At 38.9% G+C, this 20324-nt stretch overlaps 1 protein-coding gene across 1 annotated transcript in view; it reads right to left on the reverse strand.

Moving 5' to 3' along the window:
* Positions 1-20324, reverse strand: part of MME (membrane metalloendopeptidase) — a 137345-nt gene that overhangs the window by 57493 nt on the left and 59528 nt on the right. Inside the window, exons 7-9 of the mRNA XM_007943564.2 lie at positions 18030-18095; positions 4094-4228; positions 2066-2167 (exon numbers count right to left, since the gene is read on the reverse strand). Of these exons, the coding sequence (XP_007941755.1) occupies positions 2066-2167; positions 4094-4228; positions 18030-18095 (303 nt within the window). The remainder of the gene's footprint in view (positions 1-2065; positions 2168-4093; positions 4229-18029; positions 18096-20324) is intronic.

The following is a 20324-nucleotide window of genomic DNA, read 5'->3' on the forward strand; positions in this document are numbered from 1 at the left end:
TTCTGTTATGATGAAAGATGAGAATATATTCATCCAGGAAGTCTAATGAGTCCCAAACAGGATAGACTCCAAAAGAAAATCACCCAGACATATCATCATCAAACTTAATCAAAACTAAAAACAAAGAAAGAATCATGAGAGCAGCACAGGAAAAACAAAAAGTTATCTACAAGGGGCAACCAATTATGACTAAGCTTGGATTTCTCAACAGAAACCATGCAGGCGAGAAAATGATGTGATAGTATATATAAAATACTGAAAGAGAAAAATTTCCAACCAAGAATTATGTACCCAGCAAAATTGTCCCCCAAAGATGATGGGGAAATTGGGACATTTCCAGATAAGCAAAAATTAAGGTAATTTGTTAAAACCAAACCAACCTTACTAAAGATGCTAAAGGGAGCCCTTTGGACAAAGAAGAAACAACAGCCAACAACTGACCATTAACGCACATGATGATATAACCCGGAAACCAACCCAGCTATGGAAGTACCCAAAGTAAATAAGCCTACAAGATTGTAAACAGGGAACCAGAGACATCAGAAACATTGAACCAGAAACATTGACAAATGAGGACAACTACAAACCAAAAGGAGGGAAAAAACTGTGTCATTACAGAACTCTAGATGGTAGGGAAGTCAAGACAACTACAAGATAGAATGGACTGTTCTAAACTTGGGAAGAAAACTATAAATCACAGGATAACCTCAAAACAAATGATAAAACTTCACGTCAAAAAAGAGGACCAGCATAAATATTCAGCAAATATTAAAACAGTAGCAACTAAGGAAGTGATAACATGACTCATAAAAAAAGTGAGCTCAGCACAGAAAATTATATGGAACAAAGAAATTGACACCACAAGCACATAACAAAAATGACAGCAACAAATTCATATTTGCTAATAATTACATATCTGGTAAGGGACTTATCTCTATTATAGCACAAGAGTGGATGACCGAACTATGGTACATACACATAATGGAATGCTACGCAGTACTAAAGAATAATGTAGAGTCTGAAAACACTGCATAATATGGATGAACTTGGAGGACTTATGTGGAGTGTCATAAGTCAATCACAGAAGGACAAATATAGTATTAGTTTATTGTGTGGAAAGTCAAGGAAAGGTTTATATATGGAGGGAAACTTTCTTTGTTGGTTGTCATGGGTGGGAGGGGAGGGGAGGGAACACTGCAAAAAGAAAATGCATTGATCCATGTCACTTAAAAAAAGTATTTATACATATATACAGACACATAAATATACTGATCACTTACTAAGTAAGTACTATGCACTTTTCTTGATTTCCTTTGGTGGTTCAGACTATTCTTTCAAAACGTATTTATTAAGCACATATTATATAAAAATGTTGTATGTGAGAAATGCTTAACTCAATAGGTTATGCCCTGCCCTTAATGTCTTTGTTTACAACATGTAGTGCAAAAGAGAATCCCATCACTGAATGTGGTGGTTTGTACCTCTTCCTATGAATACTTCTTCATTTCCTGATCTGATCAAGAATACACAAGAATAAATGCACAGGCCACAAAGTAGATTATTAAGTACTAGCTAATGAATTATATATCAGCAAAAAGGCATCAACTGCTGTGTATAAATGGAATCTAAGAGAGAAATTTCCTTCTTATCATTTGGGGTCTAATATTCCATCTTTTGTCTGAAGATCTCCATAGATGGTTTTAATAACAACATATCAAGTTCTATGAATAAATTATTCAAGAATTAAAAAGAAATCTGGTGCCTTTATTGTTTGGCTATTCAAATGAGGTAACTTACTGGCCTCTCAGAAAGATTTTTCACCTTCTTCTATTATAATTGCCTTGAGAAATTTTACCTTGGAAATTTAACTGTAGCTTAATATAAACAGAACGATTTCAAATGAGTTTTTTGGGGTGATGTCATGAAATCAAATGGTTGGTGTCATCCACATTTTGAAGTTCTGTAAGTTTTAATTAATTAAAAAAAAATGAATTTTAGGAAACAGCATTTCAATGGTCTCATTTTAGGAAATGGCACAGCAAGAAACATAAAACTTGCCACTTACCTTCCCATCAATCTCTAGGGAGAAGTTATTTTGGATCTGGGCCAATGTCATTTTATTGTAAAGAAGCATTGGATCATTTCGATCTTCAGGTTTAGTTGTAGCCTACAGATTTAAATTTTTATTGTTATTTTAGGACTGAAAATTCTTTCCAGAAGTATGGTCATATAATAGGGATAGATATCCCTAATTTGATACAAATGCTGTATTTACTTTGTAATTTTGGCATATCAAAAAGCAGGGTAAAATTTAAGAGATTTTACATGCAGTGTCAAGTTTAAAATTCTTTACGTATCTTTTCATATTTTAATACCTGACCAAACACGTAAGTAATATGAACAATCTTCTTTCCTTCTATGGTTAATGGCTTGCTCTTTTTTTGCCTGCAGATGTTTCATATTTTAATGTTTCTTGAATATAGGCATGTGTAACTTATCTTGCCAATACTATCTCCCCCCCGCCGCCTCCACTCAGTGTTCCAGTTAAAATTCAGCCCTCACCTCTCAAGTGTCAATAATCTCTCCAAGAATTTAGGCAAATAACACAAAGAAAATTCTTACTGAGTAGTACTGTTAAGTTGTAAGTTATCTGAGGAGAGTAACAACATCTGCTTTTGTGATTGTCCTCTCATCCTGCCTAGCCAATTCAGTGTCCTACATTCCAACAGCATCCAATTTTTTTTTTTCACTGAATTTAGGAAGAAAAGAAGAAAACTGCAGTAACTCCTTCATTAGTAATTGAAATAAGATAAAGAAAGAAGAGACAAAAGGTGAAGTTTAAAAGTGTAAATTATTTCTCAGTGATAATGGCTCCAATTTCCTCTTTGGGGCCCCTTAGTTAGTCATGTCTTTTTAAAAAAATTATTTGTTGAACATCTTTTGCATGCAACACTGTGCTGGACACACAGTGATTCAAAGGTGTCTCAGACATCCCAATCCTGGAGTCTGGGAGAGGTGAGAAAGTACAGACACAAATAATATAGACCTGCTACAGAGTTGAGGCTGGCAAGACAGAACATGGCTTGGGGAAGTGCAAGTAGTAAAAACCTTGACAGTTGTCTTCTAATAATTCTGTTATGAACACAGGACCAGTGTGACTGGTCAAAGTGTCATTCATCCAGCTGCAGCTCCAAGCACAATCTGGTTCTGATTGGAGATTTCAGGTTCCAAGAGTGGAGATTTCCCTCACATGTCTATAGTTCTCAAGACTTTGATGAGGTCAGAATGGCAGTGGCAAGTGAATGGAGAACTTCAGGGCACAGTGTCAGAGGGACTTAAGGGCACAAACAGTAGTTTGCATGGAAAGAGGGAGCCCTGTGGATCCTCCACTGAACCTGATCATAGAGTTAATCAATAACCTCATGCTGCTTAGATTCAGAGTTAACTCAGACTGCAGGATGTACTAGAGGAATGTCAGAGAAGTAAGTACCCACCCAGACTCCAAAGTTTCATCTGGGAACAGAGGAAGTTCAGGAATATATCCCTTAGACTTTGCTGCAAATATCCCACCTGATCTCTCCTGAACTCAGCAGCCTGATAATCCCAACTCAGTGCCATCACATTGTCATGTGACTATGTCCAGGTGTTAATGTCATAGCAAAGTGATGCTTCATAACGATAGAGACAATCTCTCTGATTACCTAAATTCTGAAATAAAGTAAATTTGTACCAATAAAACCTAAAACAGCTTTTCTAAATAGTAACCAATTAAATTTCAAGAGTACCTCGACAATAGTTTGACTATAAATAGTAGAATTTTGACATAACCCACTCACAATAGGTATTTAAAGGTACCTAGTTTAATTTGTCAAATTTAGTGTGTCTCTTGGATGTCAGAATCCCAGTTTACTAGATAATTCTGCAGTTTCAAAGGTCCTCTTGAAGTCAATGATCCACTAAGAGCTATGCATTTTTAGCACTTGGTTAAGAAGTTGCATGGAATTAATTCAACTTTCACCCTTAAAATATGATAGGAAGAGGGAAAAACAAGTAGCTAAACATTATTCAGTGTATCAAAGAAAATGTGTTTTACATTGGCAATTTCTTTTTCTAATTCCATAACTTTATTCATTTCTGAGGAAATCTTGTTGTCATCGATGGGCAGAACTTTTTCTTCACGAATCAGTTTAGCCACAGCCATCATAAAATTCACATATGCTTTACAAGCCTGTGAGGAAAAATACAGAAATAAATTATTGGAGAACCTTCTAAATACTCTTCTGATGCTTAAGTTTTTCTTTTCTTTCTTAAATTCAATATTAACTTTTGGTGACAGATAAAGCATAGTGAGTTAGAAACTCCTAAATTCTAAAAGAAATGATTTGTGTAGATTCTTAGACAGTCAATGTGTCTTTGAATCAGAGAACAGCAATAAAACACCACTTTAAAAGAACCAAGTAATTTATAAATGTTGTGTCATGGAGATTTTATCATTTTCAGTTTTCAGTCAAGTTATTTTACATTTTCTTAATAAGAATACAGTTGCAATACACTTAGCAAGCAATAACATATACTATTTTTTTCTTAAATTATAATAAATTCCTTTGCCAAATTCTCTTTTCTCAGATTGTCTCTGCTCTTGTATATTATAGCTACTTTTCAAATGATTCTTTAAAAGATGGCCTCAAACACATACAATATGATCAAGATATCCTTATATCTGTCCCCTCAGGCCAGATGTGTTGCCATTCATAAGATTATGTATGTTCTCATGAACTCCTCCAAAACACACTTACGAGTTTTAGTTAATTCCCTAATCTGCTCCTGTTAACTGTGAAATTTTGCTGTATCATAGATTTGGATATCAATTTACTTTTTTTAAAAAAATTTTTATTGTAATTTAGGTGCAAGTATACAGAACAAATTCATTTTCCATACAGCTGTTCATACACATTTTGTCTCATGACATTGACTGCAATTCCCCACAATGTAACAGCTCTCTTCCCATTTCCTCCTCTTAGTTACCTCTTCCCTGTGTCTTCCCTCCCATGCACTCCCATTCCCAGCTGTCTCCCTGTGCATACACAGCCCTTATGTTCTCCCACGATTGATGGCTACAAGTAGTGTATCTACCTAATGTAAATGTTCAGCCCATATGCCTATTATTTGGCTGGAAGCACAGGAGTGACTTCAAATCCAGACCTGAAGGGTAGCTAGGGGCCAGGATCTCAGGGGTCTCACCAAGGTCTATCAGACCAGTAAACCTGGTCTTTTTATTTATTTATGATTTTGAGTTTTATTCCACATTGTTCTCCCACTCTATCCGGGATCTCCTACATAGATCCCCCTCCAAATGGTTGACGGTGGTACACAGGCACCATCTAATTCTTCTGGTCTCATAGTCATATAGGCTGAGGATTGTGTTGTCTACCAGTCCCTTGGACTAAATGTTTCCATTTATCTTTGGTTTTCTTCACTATCTTTGCTCTGGACAAGGAGAGGCCCATTGTTGCATCTAGATGGCCACTTGCAAGCTTCTAAGATCCCAGTTGCTACTCGCCACAGTAGGGTGTAGAACAATGTTTTTGTGTAGTATGTTATGCCAATTGGTCTTGATGTCCCCTGCACCCATGGTCTCGAGTTCACATGTCCAAATACTCACTCCTTTCAGGTAGCTGGCTATGGCCAAGAAGTCACCCCAACCTTGTCCTTTGTCTGCTCTACTACAGACCTGGACATTCTTATAGCACATACAAATACACTTGTAGAAACATCATCTGTCAACCCTATACATGGTCATGAGCACACTACCCCCTGCCTAGACATACCTGATCATTCAGCCTGTCCACCCATCTATGCAGATCAATGTTTAGATATCAGTTTGCTAAGAGTTCAAAATTCTTTTTATTTTATCCTCACATACATCATAAATTTGTGAAAGCTATACTACTAAACTCCAAACTCACTGCCATCGAGTCGGTTCCAACTCATAGTGACCCCGCCTTGGGTTTCCGAGGTGGTATCTCTATGGAAGTAGATTACCCAACCTTCCTTCCAAGGAATGACTGGTGGGTTTGAACCACTAGCCTTCTGGTTAGCAGTGAAATGCCTTAGGCACTACGCCACCAGCTCTTACGGGGTATCCAAAAAAAAAAAAAAAACTCCTTGCCATTGAATAGATTCCAACTCATAGTTCTGAAGGCTATAAACCTTTATGGAAGCAGACTGCTTCATCTTTCTTCCATGGAGTAGCTGGTGGGTTCAAATCACCAACCATATTGTTACAGTCAAATGCTGTAACCACTACACAACCAGAACTCCTTCTTAGAGATTATAGAAAGGCCTTGTTCAAATTCAGAGTGGAAATCCACTTCCCCAGGAAATGGAATTCCGCTTTTGAAGTCTTAAATCATTGCTATTTACTAGCCATTCTTACCTATCAGCAATTAATATATATATATATATATATATAAACCCATCTCAATAAAAAGGAGCTCTGGTAGCGTAGTGCCTAAGGCACTTGACTGCTAACCAGAAGGCTGGAGATTCAAACCCACCAGCCACTCCTCGGAAGGAAGGTTGGGCAATCCTACTTCCATAGTGATACCAGTAGCCTTGGAAACCCAAGGAGGGGTCGCTATGAGTCAGGGCCGACTCGACGGCACATCACAACACAACAACATCATCTCAATAAAATATGCTCAATATTGAAGTTCCCAGTATCAGCCTATCAGCAAGTAAATGTTATTAGGAAAGATACACAAAACAAGGTAGAACAAATGGGCTTGTCTATGCTTCTAGAACTTGTTCACAAGGCTAATATAAAGGAAAGTTAAACAGTGCTTAACTTTTCCATTTTCAAGAGGGTTTTATTTACCTACCAATTAATTATCAGTGAAAAGGGCGCATTTATATTCACTGTGTGTGCATAGGTACATCTGAATTTACACTGACTCATTAAGAGGATCAAACCTAAAACCAGTAGGGAAATGAAAACATTATTTTATCAAGCATGATACTATGCACAATGTGCGAAGTAGCTGTGGATTTGTAAATCAAAAAAACAATCTTAAGTGACATTTAATGGCATTCTGTGACCTTTGCTAAATTCTAAGTCAACAGTTTCCCCCGGGAGAGGGGCTCTCTTTTTCATGGACTCCCTGCAATGCTGGGGCTAACTAGCATCCCTATCAATGGACTTGCTACTCCATAGAGCAAATTATTTTTTAGCTGTGGGCCTGCATTAAAACCAGAACATCTAAGGTAACTTGAATGTATATCCTTAATTCCATTCTTTCTATTAAAAGGTAATCAGAATTTTTGTTTCACTTTGAACTAAATAAATATGTCAGTTCATACCTCATGGGACTTGCTACTCCAAAGTGTAAGCATGAAGTGTTTTGAATTAACTGTATTTCAAAGCATATAAATTCATCTGCCTTCATCAAGGAATTTCTACTATAAAGGAGATGGTAATTTGAAATTTCCTTTATTAATCTACCGAGATTTTCTGTAGTATATGTGGTATATTTCTGTTGTTGTTGTTGTTAATGAGATCAGAGAACAATAACCAGAATCCTCTTATGCACTTTGTTGACTCTGCAAACTGGTTCTACTCCAGTGTCTGTATCCTTAAAAGGTGTGTTTAAAGACTATAGAAATTGGCATAAGGTAAGCACAAGGACACTAAATCATGCTTCTAGCCTGCTGAGCTGGTGAAATTTCCCAGAAAACTGGAAGCATATGATACCACTGGCTTCTAAGATGTATGAATATTTAATATAGTGACATGGACTATGCTACTCCTTTAATAAGCTCTATTACCCAGTAACTACTGCAATATTATGGGTTAAAACAATGTCTGTCTTAGTATGTTGCTAATTTCCTGGCTTCCAAATTAATCCAGTGGTTGTCAAAACCCAGGCATACTGCCACTGTTAAGTACTTTTTACAAGATATGATTCTACCTTAAGGTTTTAATTTTCTTCCTTGAGATTCTTCTAGATATTTAAAATGTCAAATGAGGATAGTCATAATTTGAGGAGAAGGCAATCAAAAAATAGTTTAACATTTAAAAAGTTCACTGGCCAAGATATTTTTTAAAAATTGAAATAGAATTTTTTATTTATTTATTTTTGTCATGGAGAGAACAATTAATTCCTAGGACAGAAGCCAGAGAGAGACAGCTCTTTTGATAGTCATAAAGATGCTGTTTTGAAGACTTGAAAGAGTAATTCAGTGATCCTTTCTGTGTCAAAGATCCCACATAAACATCTATGTAGCCCCTTCCTTTTGTTTTATTCAATTTTGTAAATTCCAGTACTTATAATAGTAGGTTCAAAGTGATGATTCATTTTAAATGATTGGGTAAAATCCACATAAAAGTAATTTTATGGGTTTTTAAATGATATTTACTGATACTCAAAACCATAAATTGTTATTCTGATTAGTGCTATCTTCATTTTGGAGGACCAAGCAATGATGTTTAGAAATGGAGCTTCTCTTTCCTGGAAAAAAAGGAACTCTCATGGTAGTGGGTAAGATATTTGGCTGCTAACCAGAAGGTTGGTGCTTCAAGCTCACCAACTGCTCCATGGGAGGAAGATGAGGCAATCTACTTCTGTAAAGATTAACAGACTTGAAAACCCAATGGGATTTGCTATGAGTCAGAATCGACTTGATGGGAGTGGGTTTGCTTGTCTTCCTAGCAAAAAAGCTGATGCTTAATAGACTTGAAAAACAGGAAGAGAACACAGCCATCTGACTATTGTGCTGTAAACTTTAGTGTCATTGCTAATGAGAGGAAGCAAGATGCAGGGAACAGAAAGCAATCCAGCCACATACATTAGTATTTTGGTACCTTAGTGTGCCAACTACCAAAGAATCCAGAGTTTCACTTCCAAATATTCTGTTTTGGGACATCCAGCTCTTATTAATCTACCTTCCTTTTGAAGAAAGGCATAAAGTGGGAGCATAAAATGATATGTCACAGAACTGTGGTATTCTGAGGCACTGATCAGAAATTTGGCAGTTCAAACCCACCAGCCACTCTGCAGAAGGAACACTGGACAATCTACTTCCATAAAGATTTACCACTTCGGAAACCCAAAAGGGGTCACTATGAGTTGGAGTCAGCTCAATAGCAGCAAGTTTGGTTTGGTTTTGGATGATGGGCAATATGCAATAGTGTTATAGGAAGTTTCCTAGGGAACACATGGGACACCCATTTTTTGAATAAAATACAATGCAGAAAAGATGGTCCAGTTTAAGCAGCATGGAAAGACTTGCTCCTGAAGAGGGACTGCAGACATAGCTCTTCCTGTGGCTTACAAGAAACTTAAAACATAAAAACATAATCATATTATAAAAAAATAACCCCCAACCCCAGAAAGATTCTGGAGCAGGAGAAACACAGGACACAGGAGGACCTACTGTGGCCTAGCATGGGAATTGCTGTAGCTTTCATTAGGCCATTAATGAGAACCTGGAGATTCATATGACAACTTATCACAGAATGGCTATGGTTAATTGCATATTTTGGGGAAATCACATATCGTTTTCCTTTGTTTGTTTTCACAAACTGGATTTATTAGATCTTAAAACAATTTCTTGTCATAGTCACTAAGTCTCAAATTAAAAAGCTCCTGGACTGCCACAACAATGGGCTCAAACATAGCAACAATTGTGAGGATGGCACAGGACCAGGCAGTGTTTTATTTCATTGTACAATGGATGAGTGTGAGTGGAAACTAACTCGACAGCACTTAACAACAACAACAACAACAACAACAAAACATATTTTGTTAAAAAAAGATACTTGGACTGTGTGTAACCTTCTGACTATGAGTCACTTGGTGCCCAGGTAATAAAATGAGGTCAGCAGTTCCCCTTGCAGGATCGATCTTATCAAGTCCATGTCGTGTGTTACACCTGTCACTAGCTCACCATATATCATTCCCAATATAGCCACTGAGTAGTTTAAAGTACAAGAACAATTTCCCTATAAGAGCACCACCTGCTGAAGCCAGTCGAGGTCTGCTCACATTTCTCCATTTCCCTTGCTATCATCCCATTCCACCACCACCTTTCACCTGGCTTACCATGTGGCCTGCTCCCTGATCTCTCTGCTTCCATTACTACCCATTCTTCAAACAGCAGCCAGTGATCTTTTACAAAACCAAATGTAATCAAGCCTAAATTACCCACTCATTACTACTCCCATTCATATCACCTTTTAAAATCTCCTGTATAATGCTTTATCTCAACTTATTTTATTTCTTTATGTGTCTTTGCATTCTCTTTCAATTAGAATATTAATTCCATGTCAATACAGACCTTTTCCACCTAGAATGAGATGAGAAATATGATTCTCCTGCTTTCCAACACATCTATGGCAAAGTCTCTTAGTCTCCTATTGGTGACTTGACTTCTTATACTTGAGTTGGATCTGACTCAACAGTAGTGAGTTTGGTTTTTAGTTTATTAAATTTTAGGCAGTTTTGATGTAAAATTTCCCTTATTTTAGGTTTGCTAGTTAGTGTTTCTTTGCCTTTACAATATTTTTAAAAAATTCATTCTTCTCCTATACCTTATGGACCTACCTTTGCTACTATATTCCTGAATGAATATCAATTTTAGATTAGAAACCTATGGAAGGGGATAATGTTTGCCTCTTCTTGTGTGGCACCTTCTGTCCTGCACAGGAGCTGGCTTAGTTAGGACTTTCAAATAAAATTTTCTTTCAGGTTTTTTTCTTTTCTTTTTTTTTTTTTTTTTCAGAAATAGCACCATCTAGAAAGAAAGCTAGATGGACAATCAGACGAGTGGATCATGGTGGCTTATAATAGCTAATCCTCATCTTCTCATAACAGAACTCTCTTTTTCTGTTTCCTCTTGGTGGACCTGTCAATCAGGGAACCTATCTTTCTGAGCCATAGAGATGGGCAGGCTCTACCAGCTAGCCAGAGAAACCAGTCCCCTGGAAGAGCATAGGACTCAAGCAGGGCCTTCCAGGTTTATGTTCCTCAGAAATCAAAAGGCACTAGGAGAGAAGGAATTTCTTTTTTTCTGGATTGCAAAGGTGCCAACGGTTGTCTTCGATGTCACAATGGAGATAGATTGATAGAGAAGGAAGTCAATAATGAAAGTAGAATTTTGAGAAGAGGAAAAAGACAGATGACTCAGTTGAACCCCTGGAAACAGCTGTGCCCAGTTCAGCCATGGAACTTATTAGTTAGGATAGCTCCACCTCCCCACTTCCCCACGCCCCCAAAAAATCCACAAAGAAATAAAATCTATTTTAAAAAAATTAACTCATAGTAGTTCTCTACTGTTTTAGTTAATTTTCTCTAACTGACATATATACCCTCAAGTTTATGACCTAAAGTAAGTCACTTAACCACTTTGGGTCGCAGTTTCCTCCTCCGTAAAATGAGCAAAGCAAATCAAACCAAACCTACTGCCATTGAGTCGATTCAGACTCATAGACTCTATAAGACAGAATACAACTGCCACATAGGGTTCCCAAAGCTATAAATCTTTACGGAAGCAGACTGCCACATCTTTCTCCCTTGGAGAAGCTGGTAGGTTCAAACCACTGACGTTTTGTTAGGAGCCAAATGCTTTAATCATTGTGCCACCAGAGCTCCTGTAAAATGAGCAGTTGGGCTAAATTCCCCAATGTCTTATTTAGCTCTTAAAGTCTGTGCATGAGTAACTTTAATTATAAAATAAAATGTATAATGCTGTCATGGAAAAATATGAGAACATGTATCTTTGAGTTTTGATTGCCTTAGGCATGTTCTATCTCTCATTGAGAGGAAAGTATATAAACTGAAAGGAAACTGAGGTATTTAAATTCAGAATGATAATCAGACGAATATAATATGCATTTCCCAGAATAAAACATTTAAAAGTAGGAGAATGAAAACAAATAACTTTAAAGGCAGAAATGCCTTTAACAAGAGAAAGATTAGGTTTTGAGTTTAAGTAAGGAAGTAAGAAATAGTTCTTAAAAACAAATGAGTTTTCTATTTCCATTATGCAGTGATGTCACAACACAAGTCATTTTACTACTGTGAATGACAAATGAATGTCACAACACACAAATTCCATTTGTAGGGTATTAAAAGCCTATAAAGTGTTTCTGAGCATGAAAACGGTCCTTATTAGTACTTGTAGGTGCTACTGTCACCATGTGCTTGAGTTTGGTTTTAGAATTATGATTAGAATAATTCCCCCAAAGGAAGGATCAGAGAACATGAAGAAATGAGGCTTAATTAATGATTTCACCAGAGAGATCTATGTTTGATTTATTGGGTTATTTCCGTTATCTCTACTTAGCAATGGAGCTCTGGTGATGTACTGTGTAAGGCATTTGACTGCTAACCAGAAGGCTGGTGGTTCAAACTCATCAGCCACTCCTTGGAAGGAAGGTTGGACAATCCACTTCCGTAGAGATACTGCCTCAGAAACCCAAGGAGGGGTCGCTATGAGGAGAATCGACTCTATGGCAGTGAGTTTGGTTTGGTTTTGGTTCTGCTTAGCAAATGCATTGAGAACTGAATGACACTTAGTGGAAGGACAAAGAGGGAGTGAATGTTTAGAACTGGAAGAAGTGGGCATCTGCTGGAAGGAGCCAACATAGTGAAGGTGAGGTGCAATGACACCTCTGAGAAGCCAAGGCTGCTCAGATGCCAGCTTACAGCTATAGTTTACTAAGTATTCTCAGGCAACAGCACCCTATAATATAAATAATCATATTTGTTCTCTTGACTAAAGAGAGGATCTGACCTTCCCTCATCACCAGCATCCAAGGCATATCTCTAAAACCCAGGACTACACTGTAATTTGAAAATCTCCGGCTAGAGCTATAGGTGAAGAAGCTAGATTTCTCTGGTCAAAGACAGACTAACACCTTCCTTGGCAAAAAATCTGATGACCCAATGTGAACCCCTAAAACCTCTTTTGATTATTTTTAATAAAATAATGTGAAATGCAAAAGGAAGGGATCCAATGACTATGTGACTATACTTCAGGCAAACCGAGCATGACAGAAAAATGAGCCAAGAGTGAGGCTCCACGGTCGGGACCATGGTCATAGGGGACATCAAGCCCAAATGGCATAACATACTACACAAAAACATTGTTCTAAATCCTACTTTGGTGAGTAGTGACCACGGTCTTAAAAGCTTGCAAATGGCTATCTAATGTGCAACAATTAGTCTTTCCTCATTCAGAGCAAAGAAGCATGAAGAAAACAAAAGACACATGGACACAATTAGTTCAAGTGACTAGTGGACCATGAAAACCTCAGTCTACACGATCCTGAGGCCAGAAGAACTAGATACTGCCCAACTACCATTGTCAACCACTTGGAAAGGGATCAGTATAGGAGATCCTGGATAGAGGGGAATAAAAATATGGTTTGTTGTTTGTTGTTGTTTTTGCCGTCGAGTTGGCCCCGACTCATAGCGACCCCTCCTTGGGTTTCCAAGGCAGTATCACTACGGAAGTAGGATTGCCCAACCTTCCTTCTGAGGAGTGGCTGGTGGGTTTGAATCACCAGCCTTCTGGTGAGCAGTCAAGTGCCTTAGGCACTATGCTACCAGAGCTCCAAACCATAATAATAATAAAAAAGGCTTACTAGGCTGATAGAGACTAGCAAAAACCCTGAGACTATGGCCTCTAGTCCCCTTTTGGGCCTAGAATTGAACTCACTCCCATGGCTTCCAGTGCAACAATGGTCAGGCATAGGAGGTGATCATTTACACTAAGTAGTACACTCTTTAGAACAATCAACCATGGGAGATCAGAAGGGCAGTATTTGCACAGGGAGATAGCTCAGATGCCAGGAATGCATAGAAAATGTCGAAAAATAATAAAAGAGTGAAGCCCCAACTTAAAGAGATCAAAGCCACAGAGGTCATCCCAAGAGATGCAGACAGTGACTAATGGGCCTTTATCTTTCTGGCAAGCAGCTAGGAGGGGACCAATGGAATCTAGATCCTTTCCAGATAGAGAAGTCAAAGTCTAGGAACCAGAGCCATGGGAGTCTGAAAGGGGGCCAAGAAGGAGGCACAAGGGAAGAGCTCCATGCTCTAGGGGCCTGAAGGACCAGGAAAAGGAAGGATGCATCAAAGGGATTTTCTTTTAACTAAGGGTGAATTCTAAGAAAGGCTAGCCTCCAAGAGCACTTGGGCAGGCACAGAATGGATGTGACAAGAGATGGCAACAGTGAGAGAGAAAATGACAGTCTAAATACTGGGGACTCTATCAGACCCAGCAGTGCTGACAATATGTACCTCCTTCAGCTCCAGCTTTTAAAACATAGGCTAAGAAGGCAGGATTGAGAAGAGGAAAAGAGATATAGTTTGTAAAATGTTTGAGTCAGATCAGTCTGAGACTATGTTAAAATAAGTAATCTAGGCTTAGTAAACCTATTTCCTTAGCTGTTGATGCCTTAGATCTCACACTTATCCAAAAATCAAGTTGAGGAATCGAGGAAGGACCTCTGAGAGATTAGGTCTTTTCTTTTTCCTTTTCTTTCCTCCTTTCTTCCTCTCCTTCTTGCCCCTCAACCATTCATCCACTGATGTTTCATCAATATTTATTTGGTAATTCCTATGGGGCAGAGCTCTGGTGGCATAGTGCCTAAAGCATTTGACTGCTAACCAGAAGGCTAGGGATTTAAACCCACCAGCCACTCCTCGGAAGGAAGGTTGGGCAATCTACTTCTGTAATGATATCTCGGAAACCCAAGGAGAGGTCACTTTGACTTGGATCTGACTTGATGGCAGTGAGTTTGGTTTGGTTTTATGGGCCAGAAACTGAGAATGGGTACTGGGTATATAACAATGAATAAGTGAAATACAGTGCTGCTCCCATTGAGGTTACAGTTTCTTAGAACAAACTGACATTGAACAAACAATTATAAAGAAACTCAAGTGCTATGAGAGCACACAGGTGTCTTGAGTTAGCGATAAGTTCCAGAGAAGAACTTCATGAGAAAGTGACATCTAAACTGAGATTTAAGGTGAGGCAAAAAGTAAGGAGACTAGGCAGATGGGAGACTAGGCAGATGGGCTGTGTGCATGGAATATTCCAGGCAGAGGGAATGGCTTATGTAAAAATCTGTGAGATAATCAAATGAAACCATTGATACTTAGGGATATTAAGAATTCTTCCACCTTTTTAATTTTTGCATTACATGCTATTTTGTTAGCCTATCCTTCTCATCAAGTTTTTCATTTGTTTGTTTTTGTAAATAAAGCAATAAAACATTAAAAAAAAAAGACTTAAGGGGATTAATTTCTTTCAGATAGCAGGGTAGTGGAGAAACTGAAATTAACTTTTATTTGAGAACTGGCTGGGGATGGAAAGGAAACTAAATGAGGTACTATATATAGGTGGTGGTGATTGGGAGAGTAGCAACTATTATCAGGAAATAAGGAGAAAACAGGTTTTTTTCAAGTTAAATATCTTCTTAAAAGAAAAATGAATTTAAAAAAGAGAAGGAGGGTATAAAAATATTTTGGTAATTACTCAAGTCTGAGATGACACATACATTTCATCTCATATGCCAATTCCCTTGAACTAGAAGGAGTTTACTTGAATCCAGAGCATTAAATTAAGAAGGAGTCTAAGTTCTGAAGTGAACTAGAAGTAGTTGAGATAATATAGTCATATAGATTAGAGAAGTAGAACAAGACAAGGAGTTTGCAGTATGTTTGCTAGTCTGATCCCAATCATTGAAGAGCATTGAAGAGTAACTATTTTGAGTGGATAACTTCCAGGCTAGAAGGGATTATGTTGCTGAGTTTTTGCTATCGTTTTGCTCACCTAAAGAACTAAGCTAATATGAAGTGCTACTTTTTAGAATTTGGGATGATATAAAGGAAAGGCAAGAGACAGAGACAAAAGTTTTACCTTCTATTCTACTGCTATTCTGTTAAGTGCCCTAGGGAAAATGTCTGAGCCTCAGATTTCCATAAATTTATTACTGATTCTAGATTTGAGCATTACTATGTTATTTGACTTCAACTGCAGTGTTTCCTAGATCAGTGGATTGAAACTATGGCATCACTGCTAAATGTCCTGTGGCATCCATGCTCTCATTCTTCTTTTTACTAACAGAAATTCCCTTACCACCAACCGAATTTTATCAAGGCAAAGGCATCCCTAGGTAGTGCAAACAGTTAAGTGCTCAGCTAGTAACTGAAAGATGTTGGTTCAAATGCACCCAGAGGTGCCTAGGAAGAAAAGCCTGGCAATTTACTTTGGAAAGGTCATAGCTATTAAAACTCTATCCACAGTTCTACTCTAAAGCACATGGTTTTGCCATGAGTTGAAATCAAAGGCAACTGGTTTTTAAGACTACCTAGGTGGCGTAGTACCTAAGGCATTTGACTACTAACCAGAAGGCTGGTAGTTCAAACCCACCGGCAACTCTGTGGAAGGAAGACTGGGCTATCTACTTCTGTAAAGATTTACTGCCTCAGAAATGGGGTCACTATGAGTCTGAATTGACTCTATGGCAGTAAGTTTGGAGTTTTGTTTTTTTTTTAATTTAGCTTGGGACTACATTTCCCAGTCTCCATTACATTTAGATGTGGCCACTTGACTATGTTCTAACCAATGGAATATGAGCAGAGAAGTATGTACCCTCTCCATCACTTATACAAATGTAAATTGCTTGCTCACAACCTTCTGTCTTTTCTTTCCCCTGTGACCTGAAATGTGTACATGGCACAGATGAACCAATTTTGATGAACCAAACATACTAATGTAAAGCACTGAAAAAAAAAAAAAAAAAAAACCCTCATTGCTGTCAAGTTAATTGCGACTCATGGTGACACCTCCTTAGGTTTCCGTAGCAGTATCTTTATGGAAGTAGATTTCCCCATGTTCCTTCCTAGGAGTGGCTGGTGGGTTTGAACCACCAGCCTTCTGGTTAGCAATCAAATACCTTAGACACTACGCCACCAGAGCTCCTATGTAAAGCACCAGAGGATGTTAATATTAGAATAATAAGATAAAAGAAAGCTGGGGACTCAGACATTGCCATGGATCCCAACATCCAGCCTCACCTGGACTGCTTGCCTACATCTTGATTCTAACAGGAGATACAGTTTGAGCTACTGTGTTTTGGGTCTCTTTGTTACAGCAGCTTAGGAAGTATCCTAACTAATATACAAATTGAAGTGCCTACTCTGGTGGCATAGTGCCTAAGGCATTTGACTGCTTACCAGAAGGCTGGTGGTTCAAATCCACTAGTCGCTCCTCTGAAGGAAGGTTGGGCAATCTACCTCTGTAGTGATACCACCTTGGAAACCTAAGGAGGGTTCGCTATGAGTTGGATGCAACTCAATGGCAGTGCATTTTACAAAGATCAGAAAGTCTACCGAAAATAGCCTTTGAAAGTCAAGTCAGAAGGCTCTGTAAGGGTCTGCAAAGAATGATGTCTCTCACTAGACTATTCCCTGGTCCTACTTAGCTCCACTCTAGACTATGATAACCATTTGATTTTTTTAATGATCCAATTTAAAGGTTAATTAAATCATTTAAATCTGACTTTTTACAAAGGGTCATATAATTTACATTTAAATACCAAGAATCAATACACAAAGAATTTCAAGGCTCCTTTTGTATCTTAAAATATCTTCTTTCACTCTACCGAACCTAGCCATCACTCCAAAAAAAAAAAAAAACTCCACTGCCATTGAGTTGATTCGACTCACAGTGATCCCCACTGGGTATCTGAGGTCATAAATCTTTACGGAAGTAGACTGCCCCACCTTCCTTTCATGGAGTGCCTGGTGGGTTTGAACCACCAACGTTCTGATTAGCAGTCAAATGCCTTAGGTGTTGTGCCACCAGAGCTTGGTTATCTCTATTATATATGATTTTAAGTTTCTGTCCTGAGTGAAGGACATAAGAAGGCTGAGTGTAAATTTGGCCTTCATCTTTTTCATTATTTATATGTTTATATCAGATCATTGTGTAGGTTATTTGCTTTATTTATTTATTACCTCATTATATATACCAGTGCATTCATAGTAGTCTCTGGAAGGAAGGCCAAGCCGAGGTTGGTCAAGCTATAAACAAAACATAAAAAAAGAATACAGAAATTCAAGTGAGATAGAACAGTTGGACAAAATATAACAATGCCTATCTACGAGCAAAATCATAGTCTTCTTGCTATTTATATGAGTAAGGATCAGACACCAAATGAATATATAATAAAGAAATGATTCCCACACTACCTGTGTTGTACTGATGGGTGTGTAGGTAATTTATGAGATTGTGCTTCAGATATCTGAAGAAAACAAAAGAGGACTTGACCAAAAAATCTACTGGTAGGATTGTCTCAACTAATGCTTTTTAATGCAGAATAGAAAGTGGAGATAAATAAAAACATTTTTAGAATCTAGAATTAGGAAGGTTCTAAACTACACATTTATAGAACCTCTTTTCCTGAGAGTTTAACCTCACTTATTGATATGATTGGGTTCCAAAGACCAGATCATTATGGGAATATTGACATTATGCAGAAATGGAGGATAACCACATCCTCACCTGTACTATGAGTAGGAAGAAGTCCTTAGATCACCTGAGACCACCACCTCCCCTTCCTCCATGTTGCCTCAGGAGAGCTTGGCTCCCATTGCTGCTCACAGGGGAGGGCCACCCATTCCTCCAGAGACAGGGTAGCCCAAGCACTGCCTCCCCCAATCCTTGGAGTCTCCTCCCTCTCCAGCCTTCACCATATTTATAAGATGTTTGGCCCTGGCTCACCTCCTCAATGACCCCAAAACACCCTTGGTAGCTTTGCTGTCCACCAGGAGGAAGGGCCTAGGTGCCACAGAGGGTGAATGCTGCTCATTGGGTCCCCCCACAGGTCCCTGAAGACATCATCATCTGGCTCTCCCTAGGTGGCTCTGCCCATGTTAACCCCCATCACCTCTCCCATGAAAGTTGACAATCCAGAGCTCCCTCCAAGACTGTGACAGCCAGGCCTCACCTCTGCCCTCAACCTTAAAATACAGCTGCTGTTGGCCACTCCCCTGTTCACTCCATCCCTGTCCAGGTAGCCTGCCCCACTCACATCTGTGCTCACCCAGAAGAGGGCATTAAGGGAGCATTAGGGGATCCACAGGTGCTGGTCACCTGACATGGCATCCTATAGGTCCCTGGCACACAAGTGCCCCATCTCAGGGCTCCTTTTGACCATGACCCAGCCTATTCTTGCCGTGTCTTGGGTTTGGGAGCAGGACATAGACCCTGGGATCTCTGCCCCTCCCCTGACATGAGGATGGCCCACTTTCAGGACACCAGCTGCTACTGCCTCAACCTCAGTGCCCAAGGACCTGCTGGGTAGCATCCCATACCTGGTAGCCCCACTCCAGTGCCCCCTCCACACCATCTGATACCCTGGAGGCTCAGGGAAACTGCACCTTCTCTCTCCTTTCCTGGGCAGTGAAAAATCATGCAATATGAGCTTCCTTTCTACATGCACAAAGGGTCTGCCCAAGTCAGAGACCTCAGCATTCATTATTGACAGATGTACACTGTTAACATGCAAAATAGTTGGATAGTAGATTTTTCACTATTGTAAATGTAAAGTGTTGACTAATGAGACAGTCATTAACTAAGGAACAGTCATATCCTCTCTTGTGCAGGGGAAATTCTCTTCTACTCCCACTGTCACTTGGAGTCTACTTTCATTAGTAGGAGTAGTTATGACCTTTCATTTAGGTGGGAAAAAAATGTGGAAATTCTAGCAAGAAATTTTTGTGATCTACCAACCTAGGAGGATGGAGGAGATGCCTCCTTTGCTCTCTCAGAAACTGTTCTGCTCAGAAGGGCTCCAGATACCCACTGAAGGATGAAGAGAAAATTTAGCTCTAGTATATCTGGTCTACCATTGATCCCCAAGTGACAGCTACCTGAACACTCACAGCTCTGTGAAATTGCTTCCTAGTCACTGCATGGTAGGGTGGGTAAGGAAGCAACCCAGGCAATTTATGGTCTAAAGTAGAATGGTTACAACTGTGAATACAACCCAAAGATACGGGAACAGCCAGAAGGTATCCCCATATTGTAAAGCCCTGCTCCTTCTTAGCCTCTCAACCCTTCTCACTCTATTTTTCACTGTGATCATGCAGGGTGCTGGCATTTGAAAGACAAAGGAAAATTTTGGGAAGGGAGAAAAGAAGTCAATCTTAGGAGAGAGTTGAGTTCAATCTTTTCCCCGATTTTAATAAAAATCATCACAAGGATCTATGCAATAGTGATATGACCTGTGACTTGCAACTTTGGACTTG

Source organism: Orycteropus afer, unplaced genomic scaffold (assembly GCF_000298275.1).
Source record: "Orycteropus afer afer isolate SDZICR_OR568_19922 unplaced genomic scaffold, OryAfe1.0 scaffold00109, whole genome shotgun sequence".
NCBI lineage: Eukaryota > Metazoa > Chordata > Mammalia > Tubulidentata > Orycteropodidae > Orycteropus > Orycteropus afer.